General features: G+C 37.5%; 1 protein-coding gene across 1 annotated transcript in view; it reads right to left on the reverse strand.

Annotated features, from left to right (window-relative positions):
- Positions 1-12,062, reverse strand: part of PTPRD (protein tyrosine phosphatase, receptor type, D) — a 289,678-nt gene that overhangs the window by 49,924 nt on the left and 227,692 nt on the right. The window contains 1 exon segment of the mRNA XM_009328051.1: positions 2,402-2,577. Within this exon segment, the coding sequence (XP_009326326.1) occupies positions 2,402-2,577 (176 nt within the window).

Below are 12,062 nucleotides of genomic sequence, written 5' to 3' on the forward strand. Positions count from 1 at the left end.
GTGAGGAAAAATTTCTTTACTGAAAGAGTTGTTAAACATTGGAACATGCGGCCCAGGGAAGTGGTTGAGTCACCATCCCAGGAGGTATTTAAAAGACGTGTAGATGAGGCGCTTAGGGACATGGTTTAGTGGGCATGGTGGTGTTGGGTTGATGGTTGGACTCGATGATCTTAGAGGTCTCTTCCAACCTTAATGATTCTATGATTCTATGATTTTTTCTTAGCACTGATGCTATTTAGCAGCAACTTTATTATATAAGAAGTAATTAGTGAAGAAATGAGCAAAATTTAATTTTACTAGACGAGGCCTGTAGACTCAAGATAAAACGAAAACTTCTGATAAAATTACCCTCTGCTAGGTACTAATTGCCATCAGATATGTACAGGCAGTGGTATTAATGTAGGTTGAATTTACATGCAGAAAGTGATTCTGTAATTAGAATGCTATACGTTGCTTAAGCTGAAAAACACCTATTGTATTTTTAAAAAGTGATGAAATGGTAAAAGAATAAATATATACGTGTACTTCAATAAGCCTCCAGAAAGGAATGACTGTTGCCAAGAAGTTCAACAAGTTATGTAATCATTGCAATTATATGTATCCAAGCATGTGAAAAAAACATCAATGCCAACACAGTACAGCATTAGGCTTTACAGTGCGTTCCCCCCTGTTCCAAGCTTACACATGCAAAAACATTTTTATTTTGAAATGGAGCTCATCCATGAGTTACTGAAATATCAACTATTATCCAGTTACCTCCATAAGATACTTTTTACTGATTTAAAAGCTTTTCTAGATAATAAGTCTCCTCTCCTCCTCCTTAGTCTCTTTCTCTCCTTCTGAACTGTTCTTGATCCTCTGTATTTATGGCATTTTTTAACACGTGTTGCACAGCGCCTTAGGTACTTTAGCTTTTTGTATTGCTAAGGGCCTTCCACCTGTAATCCTGCAGCCTGTCTCTTGCAGCTCCCTACCCCTTCACACAATCTCCCAGCACAGCATAATCCAGAATGCCTGTGGCAGTATTTTTCCTATGACACTCTTCTTTGTTATTCATCCCCTGGACTTATACTTGCAAACCCTGATACTGTTGTTACGGCAGGTTCCCAAGGGAAGTGACTGCCACTGATGGTAGAATCACCCCTTCTTTCTCCCCTTCCCTGATTTCTGCATTTAGTTGTAACTTCTGGTTTACACTACAGGACTCATTAATGCATTTGCAGAAAACTCAGCAATGAACCAGCTGCATAGCACCTTTCCCAGTCAACGCATGCTCCCAGCAACGATAACAGCATCATAAGCAGGAACAACTCATGAGGAGTTTTGAGTACGTCTTGACATAAAATACAGAGTTATTGTGGGAAAAGTAAGATGGGGGAACCACCTGCTCTACTGGAGAGGGTGCCGAGGGCTGGACACTCACTTCTCTTCCTGATTTGCCACTGAGAACGGTTTTTCCCTTTTCTTTTTCTCACCATCTTTCTCTTCTTTTATTTTTTTCCCTTTCACTCCTCCCCCCCCCCCGCGCAATAACATCCACCATTAGAACTGATGAACGCCATCACATACAGACCTGCTAGTAAATCTTCATGCAACACACAGTGGTCTGTTACTACTCTTTCCATCACTTTCGTGATTATATAACAAAAAAGTATTATTAGTTTTTATTTCCGTTCACATATAACACATCTTTTATTATAATACTTCTATTATTACAATAGTATCGTTATGTTTTAGTCTTTTATTTTCCTAATTTTACTTTGTCCTGTAAAATTGAATTTGAAATATCACAGATAATTTTGTATTCTGTTACTGCATATGCTGTTGTGGAGTTTTCCTAGCACCCAGCATGTGCTAAAAAAAAAGTCTTATGTTTCTTAAGCAAATCCAAATCCCCATTGATCTTAAGCATTGTTTAATCTATACCATATGAACCTGAAAATTGAATGCTGTTGACATACATTAACTTCCTCATAACAGGATGATACAATCGTATTCTTACGTACTACAGAGTAATATTTTCATGTTACTGATGTACATTTTCATGTACTTGATACTACAGAGTAACATGGAAGTAACATTTTCAATCACCTCCTAATAGTTCTGGTATGATTGAAACAGAAAAAAAAAAAAATCACTGCGGATCAAGAGATTTCAAGTTTTTCAGAGTATAAAAACCCTTATGAAATACGTGGCATGAACTGGTTATTTCACAGTGGAACTAACATTTTGTATATCAGTGATTTTCATAGTATGAACACTTTTAGCTGGTGGCAACCTAAAAAAAAATCAGTTCTTGTGCATATATAGGAGGCAGACAAAAATACATGAAAGAAACTAAAATCTTACATAAGTGACTACTCAGTTACAATATTATTAACATTGTATATGCTTTCCTTACCCTGGACCTCTCCTCTAGTTTTGTCATCATGACGACAGTTGCACCCCGTTGCTCCCACATCATCCTCCAGAAGTCACCAAAGGTTTCTGGCAATGCCCCTTGTGTTGCTATGTAAGCATTCTGTTTTCTGTATCCATCTATGTAGTTGGCATTAATATAGTCACTGCCTGGTATGCCTGCAAAGAGAGAAGAGTGAAAACACAGGGCAGCATTTCTGCGCTGTCCTTTTGTGCAAGGGCTAAAAAATCCTGTGACACAGCTGGATCAGTGTATCTTAGCTTGTTGCATGCCAAGTAGTACATGGGTACTTGCAAGTAAGTGTAGGCCATTTGTGGCACCAAGGGGCATGATGGCCTCTCTGGGAATAACCATTCTTTTGAAACAAAGGACTCAGTCTGATAAAGAAGTATAAAAGAAGCCTGAAAATAAAAGAAACAGATGGAGAGACCTGGGAGTGGAAACAGCAGCACTTAAAAGCTGGTCTGACACTGCCTGCAGTCACCCACCAGTATGACAGCCTCTGCCTGGGTCAGACAGGGAAGCCTCTCCATTAGATGCCCTGAGTAGGCTCCATTTAACACTCTCATTGAGCTCACTCCATTTCTTTTAAATACAGAAAAAGCGTTAATGTTGTCAGACTATTGATATTACTGCTGCGTTCATTTTCCCCATTAAATGAGAAGCTAACTATGAGCTTTATTTTAACAAAACACATTATGTAAGTTAGGTTTAAGAAACAGTGGAATCTGCTATGTGGTGTGTGCATGGAATAAAGACCTCTGCAAGTCTGAATAAAAACTAAATGCATGAAAAGGTGGCAGAATCCAAGACCTGTGGGCACATTGGACCTACACTGTCAATTGCTTGAGGCTCAGGTATTTTGGACAAGACTTACAGGTGGACTTTGGGTGTGTCTACAAGACACATGGCCATGCTTTGAGCCACATGGAAGCGAGCCAGCTCCTAACTGGAATCTGTTTAACTGAGGGTATGCAATGCCATGTCTGTACTGAGAGCTGGACCATAACACGCTGCCTGCCAAGGTCGAGGAGGAGTATTGATTGTAGTCAGGATCATGTTACTAGTCTGGATTAACAAGGCAGCCATGATCACAGAAAGGGGTAAATATGGACATACAAGTTTCAGTTCCATCCCTCCTGGATGTGGGATGGAGCCGTGTCCAGCTTTTAACTCAGACTATGTGCATGTTGGAAGACAAAGCAAGGCAGGCATCAGTTTTCATGTTACTGCTGGTTTTTTAACTGATGACTTGAGAAAGAAAAGATACTCATGTGAGATCTCAGTGCTGGTGGCATGGCAAAGCAGTGTTTCCCACACTACTGCAGTGTTGAACATGGAAGTGTTCCCCAGAACAGTTAGCTGAAATACAGAAGTGTGCATCATAATAAAATGATACAAAAGGTTTGTTGAAGTAATTAACAGAAATTACTTCTTTGAGCAGAAATGAATGATTTAAGTTTACACAGCCAATCTGTCACGTCCATGTCTACAATCCCAGGATACGGTGCAGGTTCCACAAACTGTTTCAAAAGAGAGTCAAGGTGATACAAGCTCCCTGGCTTATTCTAAAGCTATGAATATTTTCACTCCACAAAGCAACAGAGTTGAATTTCTTTGGCTATGAAACACAATAAATTATTGAATATGTTTAAAGAAATGTTTCTCAAACTTTCTGTCGGAAACTGAACTTCCAAATATAGTCTGATTTATTACCTCCTGCTGGTGATCCCAAACCCATAATTATCGGGACTGCACACTCCTGTATTTCCTGACAACCAGTGGCATACATTTGAAAATGTCTTCCACAATAATTTGAATTTGAACAGAAAGTAGAGGTACCTTTTTAACAGTTTTGTTTGTTTGTTCATTTTTAGTTACAATTTGAAGAGTTTCTCCACTCATTCTGGGTAAGCTTAGTGTTTCATTCCACTACTTACTTAGTAATGAACAAATACACTGATTAACTGTGACACTAATTAAGACCCAATATAATCTTGAAATGATTCAGATTATGGGTTACTGCAGCTGTAGTCTGGCATAAAATTTTGCCTTTATGCCCAAGAAAGCTTAATAGATTTTCTTGTTTCATATGTTCAAATTATATTTAAACACAAATTTTAATTTGATTTGACTTTCTGTAAAATTAAAGGAAAAATATGACAAAATATTTCAGGGAAGGAAAAAGTTGGTAACTTCAGGAGCACAAAAGAGGCAGCAAATGGCACTCCTCAGGTAAAATGCATGGATGGACACAGGAAGACTGGCTGACTATGATTAGAACTGATAGAAAGTCTCTTCTGTGAGAAAAATAAAACAAAATAAAAAATCTTTAAAACCTGCATAGTCTGTAGCTGAAAAGCATGAGTTCCCTCCATGAAAGGCAGAAATTGGAGTTCAAAAGCCTCACTCTTGTAGACTTGAAACTTTTTTACATGACACTTCTTACTGTGGATATTGGAATTAATGACTTAGAAAATACAACTGCCAGGCACAATGCCATATTTTCTTCCTTTGTCAAGATAATAAAACATTTTTGCACAAAACAGATGAGAAAGAAAAATGAAGCCAACAGGAGAAATCTACACCAACTGGGTATTATTACCAAAGGAACGGAGAAAGCTGGTAAGAAATGTTTTCTGCATAAATTAGAATTGTATTATGATGCCTGGTATCATACTTTGAAGCATATGTTATAAATAAAAGCCTGAGGAAAAAATGAAAAAGAAAAACAACACTTTGTAAAGTGGTTAAATGATCTTCTGGGAAAGCTGTCCTCTGGAGCTGATACTGCACAAACTCAGCGTGAAAATTAAGCATGAAAAGTATTGCAAACTGTGCACCAAAGAATGCTCTTTACAAATCCTAGCAGCCTATCCTACTACCTGATGTAAAAAAAGCCAGAATGTCTAAAATTGTAAATACTCTTTCTACTTACTAACTTGTATTTTTATTGATAAATTGTATTAAAATAAATAACTTCTGAATGAAATAAATTATAATTATTTAAATTACAACGAAGAAAAGCTTCCAGATTATACCTTCCTTGATCGCAGATGCAAGTAAGAAAGAATTAAGATTAACAATTACTGATATTTGCAAAGAGGATTCTTCCCAGCTTCCACTCTACTTCTCCACCTGCCTTTTATCAAGAGGACACAAAAAATCTGGTACGTTCTTTAGCCAGAAAAATCATTTTACAAGGCAACTTAGTGTCATGGCGCATGAAAAGGATGTTGCTGGGACATGGACAGGAAAGTCCATTTGCTATAGGACCTGAGCAACTGTTAGTGACTTAAGTAATGCAGTTTTGGGAAAAACTAGGTGCTGCTCTGACACTTTGCACCGTGAGAAGATTTTCGTCATATCTTTAGCAGAGTACAGTACTCTATAGGGTTATATCTCTACTGAGATCAAGAGAACAATAGGATTCACAATGCTCAGCTCCATTGTCTCTCTCACCCACAGTATCCATTAGGTGTTTTCTTTGTTCTCCATCTGTTCTCATAGTCCCTTCAAGTATCATACCCATTTCTCACACTGAGTCTCTTTTCATCACTGTTTTCATGCATGACCTCAGATTCACGTCCTGTTCCAAAATCCTTTTGTATTCTGTAATACCATTTTCCCACTCTCACTTTCTGTCTCACACTTTGCCACACCAGTTTTTGCTTCATCAGCTATGTCCCCACAACATGAAACTTAAAGCCCTCTAGGGAAGGTACCTTATCATAAGAGGCCTAATGAAGTGTGTGCAGTTTAAAAATAACACATACAAAACCTGAACATCTGTAAATATCCATACTAACTGAGCTGAAACAATTATCACAGGCAAATAAATCTAAATAATAAAATGTCACTTTCTGCAATGACTTTTCTGGCCATAACCTCATTCTGAGCTGAGAAAGCTGAACAATTCTTTGTCAAGTCTAATAGTGCAAAAACAATCAAATGACAACTAGTTTGACTGCAGTACAATGAAATCCTGCAAACCTTTGTTAGCTGCCATAGCTTGAAGGCAACATATCCACAAGCACAGCAGCAATTGCCATCATTACTTAAATTTGGGTTTGATAGTTGAGAGGTCAGTTGTTCTGTAAAAACATGGGTCAAGAAGGGGACAAAGCAACCACATTCTGCCTTCAGTAATATTGATATGAACCTTAACTAAGTCTATTGGCATCAGTGGGGTTTACTGCAAATTTGGGATGGCATACCTTAAGTGTAAATTTAGGGTAATCTGCACAGTATAACCTGACTTCTACAAGTTTCATGAAGGCAGGGACACAGTTTCTGCACAAAAAGTCAGCTAAAGACTAAGCTTCCAGATCATAATGCTACCATAACTATTTTCTAGTAGCCTTTTCAACTATGGTGATGAATGACCAGAGTCTGCAATCTCCTTATTCTGCCAGACAGGAATCGAGCACAATGGGGGAAGAATCAGATGAGTAGCTAAGCATAAAATACATCCCATTTTCAAATATCTCAAGAGAACAAAGGAGTCCAGATTTTACAGAGTAAGAGTGAATAAGCAATGAAACAAAATTAGCCAATGCCACAGTTAAAGTGCAAAAGATTAAAAAACATGAACTCTATAGCTCCTGATTTATGCTGAGACTGTACTCATGAACTGAGATGACAGTACAGCTTGCTGCAACACAGACTCAGATCCACAAGGCTAATAACGTAGACCTCAGAATTATTCACTTGATTTCCTGAAGACAGTTATAATCTTAAATAGCTCTAATTAGAGTTCACGTTTTATTCACAAACTGAAATCAAATCATGAAATTATTTCAAGCCTTTACAAAGGCTAAGTACTGAACAGCCTTTCTATTTAAAACAAATTAAACCATAAACCTTTGTTTCTGTGCTGCTTCCCTAAGAGATGTGCTGTTAGTCATAAAAAGAGTGTGAAGTAATAGGATTAAATTCTGTCATGCTTCTAAACAAGCTGGAGAAATGCAGTGATGAACTCAAAATGCTGATGAAGCTGTGCTATCGGTTTAAATCAATGACTGATGCTTTGAACTACGTCAGAGCAAAAATGAACTAAGGCAGCTACTAGGTGCCAGTAACAACTGTTTATGTAGCAGTTTCTGTAACATAAAATCTATATAGTTAAGGAGATAATCAAATTCAAGTGGTCTAAGCACAAATCTGTACTGTAAGTACTCACTGAAAAATGAAGCAGCACAAGACCAATGAAGATACTGTAGTAATGAACATTGGTAAAATGAAAAGCTTTTTACAAAGACTGAGGAAAATTCACTACATATCCTAACAATGTAAGGTAAGAAGGAAAAATAAATGACAGAAGAAGAAAACCTATAGGTTGCTGGATTGTGGATTAACTATTAGGACTAGGAGAGTCTCGTGAAGATGGAAAGGATGAAAGATACGGAGTCTCAAAGTGAAATGTTGAATTACAGAGAATTATGGAAAGAAGGCAATGTCAAAAAGGGGTGGGCAGAAGATGCAGAATTAAGCAGGACAAAGAAAGGGATTGTGTAGAGGACAGAAGACGTATTTGAAAGGAAAAGGCGAGAAAAAACTGAAAAAGGTGAAATGAAGGGATGGAAGCTAAGAACTAGGAGCTGTAGAAGATCTGCAGGCAAGATGAGAAACTTGGAAGGTGAGTAGCAGAAAAGCAGGCTGGGAAACAGCAGGAACTCTGTTAAGAAAAAGAAAGGAAGCTTGGATTTGTTTTATTTTAAAAGTAATAATAAGAACAAATAAGAATATTAGCAGTTTCTTGCCTTTTTCTTTCTTGTCCATTTATATTACAGTCAGAGACTTCTAGCTTTTTAGCAGCATTATAAAGCCGCTACATTTCCCATCAAACAAAAATTACACCGCTGAATTATGACAGATATTATTTTTGAAAATTTTTTTAATCACTAGCATTATGCAAATCCATGTCACATATGGCAGACTTTTAGTCTTGGATGTCTCCTAAAAGAACTGGGAAGAGTTTTTAAAATGCAGAATTTTTAATCATTTTTTTCCCAGGATTTTATTTACTCCTTAGAAGTTTAAGACCACAGACCTAGCTGTTTCAACTTGATCTATTTCCCTTTTAATCAGAAAATTCTTCCCTCAAATCCATTTAGATGCATACAATAAACTTCACTACATTATAACATTCTTTCATTGTACTGTAAAAATCCATGCGTCCCTCTCAGACATATCCAAAGACAGCACAAGATGAGTGATGAGATTTCAAGAACATGGGAACAAAATTTTGCAAAGTATTATTTTCTTTCAGGTGGAAATTCAAATTACCACAACTAATCTGAGTTTTCCTTCCACAGGGACATTCAATGTAATAAAATTTAAACAGTGTTTTAATAATACAAAAAAATATTTCTTGCAAAGTGAGCAATTATGTTGTGGAAATCCATGCTATATGCAGTTACAGAGGCCAAGAACATAGCAGGGATTGAAATCCAGGTTTGAACATGTGTAACAAGAGTTATAAAAGGTACCAGAATAAAAACTAAGCCTTGTGTTTCAGGGCTAATGTGATTTTTAACAACTTGATATACAGGCTGGGGGATGAAGGGATTGAGAGCAGCCCTGCAGGGAAGGACTTGGGGGTACTGGTGGGTGAAAAGTTGGACATGAGCCAGCAGTGTGTGCTCGCAGCCCAGAAAGCCAACCTTATCCTGGGCTGCATCAAAAGAAACGTGGCCAGCAGGTAGAGGGAAGTGATTCTGCCCCTCTACTCTGCTCTGGTGAGACCCCACCTGGAGTACTGTGTCCAGCTCTGGAGCCCTCAGCATAAGACAGACATGGACCTGTTGGAGCAGGTCCAGAAGAGGGCCACGAAAATGATCAGGGGGATGGAACACCTCTCCTATGAAGAAAAAGGCTGAGAGAGTTGGGGTTGTTCAGCCTCGAGAAGAGAAGGCTTCCGGGAAACCTTATTGCAGCCGATCAGTACTTGAAGGGGGCTTATAAAAAAGATGGTGGCAGACTTTTTAGCAGGGCCTGTTGCAACAGGACAAGGGGGAACGGCTTTAAACTAAAGGGGGGTACATTTAGACTAGATATAAAGAAGATATTTTTTACTCTGAGGGTGGTGAAACACTGGACCAGGTTGCCCAGAGTGGTGGTGGATGCCCCATCCCTGGAAACATTCAAGGTCAGGCTGGACGGGGCTCTGAGCAACCTGATCTAGTTGAAGATGTCCCTGCCCACAGCAGGGGGGTTGGACTGGATGACCTTTAGAGGTCCCTTCCAGCCCAAACTATTCTATGATTCTATGATATTATCAATGGGTAGAAAGAAGTAATTTCAAATCTCTAGTACATGCTTCTTAAGACTTTCTAGGAATCGCTTCGTATTGCCTACAGTCAGAGATGGGGCAACTGAACAAAACTGGCCTCGGGCCCCATTCTAGAGTAGCATTCCACGTTTGTGCAACACCATCAAGAGGCAAAGTGACCATCAGTGTAGGATTACAGTTTGGTAGAGGCTTAGTTTCTTATTCATTTATATTTGCTCTTAAACAGGGACCAAGTGTCTAGTGTAGAATGGAGCTCTTCATTTTAGAAAGCGCAGTTATTATTCAAGCCTCACTGATAATATTAGCCTTCTTACGGCCGCCAAAGAATTGCAGATAAGGCCTATATGTAAAATCCAACCAAATATTCTCCATATAGTTTTAACAAAATGTAACGTAGTCCAAATTTAGGTCCTGATCAACTTGTATAGTAACACAGGTAAAGGTGTATTTTTTTTAAAAAACAATATTCAAAGTATTGATTTCCCTGGTAGCATGAAAACAAATGCAGCTGTCAAATAATTAAAATGCTAGGCAGACTGCATATTTTCATTGTAGGAATGTTTACTTAAAACTTGAAAGAGAAGCACTCATTACCAAATGCTAAGTACCAATGTATTAAACTTATGAAGGTACACACACAAAATTTCAGAAACACAATCATGTAAAATTCCAGGTTGAAAAAAATATAAAAGGATAATAAAATACTAATTCATTCATGTTTTCAAGACAAATTATCACAGCATAAGAAGGCATTTAATATTTGATTTATGTTGCTTTTTTCACCATAAACTGAAGACTGAGAAAATACTTAAAATTATGCAAATCACCAAATGGGTCAAAACCCCATTTGTGGTTTTACATCTAACATTGGTATTTAAAAGGGCTATAATACTTTTCTGAGGTTTCAGTGTTTAGGATCACTGACTATTATAGGGTCTGAAATTTTAGCCTCATCGTGGTAATTCTTACTTAAAAAAGGGAATCAAATATTGCAGTTTAACTGTACGTTGTCCCTGCTCCTTAAAATACTCAGTCCTTTCCTACAGCTACAATGTAGATTTTTTTCGTATTTTTACTATCTACTATTTTAAAAAGTAATCTAATGTACTGTGAAATGTGATACTTTTAATTACTTTGACTAAATTTTCTGTTTTGCCTCTTAGATTTTCTTCCCATTCTTGGAATATGTTAATTTTCTTTAAGGGAACCAAATTTCATGGGTCATTTACATGAAGGGGAACCTGGCAGAACTTTTTAAGCCCAGGTGTCTGACTTACAAATTAACAAGTAAATTTATTTGCGGTTAGATTTTTTCCTCTCCTTCTTCCCCCCATTACACAACTCCTTTTCCAAAAAAAATGCTGTGAAAATCTTGAGTCTTCTGTCAAATAGACCTATTTCTGAGTTAAACATTTTGTTCCAAAGAACTTTACAGAACAATTCAGAATGGCTGTCCAATTGCTGTTCCTGGCCTTTCCTGACTATGTACTTAGTTCTCTTGTCTGGACCAGTGACACAGAAAGGGATATTTTTCTTGAATTACACCATATATAATGCTAATTAAGATACTGTCTCTTCAGTGTTGAGACAGGTAGTTCTACCAGGTAGCGGCAAGTTTTTATACAGCTATATTCTTCTACAAGGCAATGTGAAAAATTGTAAGTGACGTTACAAAAAATCTTGTCAGAACTGCTATATGAGCTTCAGAGGTGGAACAAACATAAGCAGATTATCATATGCAAATTCTTCAGGGCAATCATTTAAATTTTCTAATACATTTGAGAAGCTCTTATCTGTACTATCAAAGCCCACAGTATGCAGCTGCAATAAATAAGGGAAGATCTAAACTTCAAACAGTGGGATTGCCTTTTTCTTCACCAAGCAGCTAATATTAAAATGGATTACACCTATAAATATTGTCCCTCCTGTATCCAGTGTCTTCAGGTCTGGAGTAGCCAAGGATAAGAAGCTGTTTATAACTGTAAATTAAAACACCTTGCAGTTTGACTAGTAGCAAGTTAGGACTGAAATAATTATGACCTTGAATACAGTTCCCTACATCTTATGTATCATGTGCAAGCCCTGTCAGAGTTACTAAAGGCAAATTTTATTTTCATTTAAATTGTTTCACTTAAATATATACCCAATTATATTCTGGCCATCATTAATACCTGACTGTCAACAATATAGAATAAACCTAAAATCTGTCTTTGTTCCAGGAAGCAGGTTAATGGTAAGGCAGAACTGGTAAGAAAAGAAATCCTCTGAGTGAAACCCAGTGCTTCCTGTTGCTTTAGCACTTGGTAAAAGAGACACAATACCCAGGGCTAATCACCTTGGACAGTCTGT

The sequence above is a fragment of the Pygoscelis adeliae genome, unplaced genomic scaffold, assembly GCF_000699105.1.
Source record: "Pygoscelis adeliae isolate BGI_AS28 unplaced genomic scaffold, ASM69910v1 Scaffold45, whole genome shotgun sequence".
In the NCBI taxonomy this organism is placed as follows: Eukaryota; Metazoa; Chordata; class Aves; order Sphenisciformes; family Spheniscidae; genus Pygoscelis; species Pygoscelis adeliae.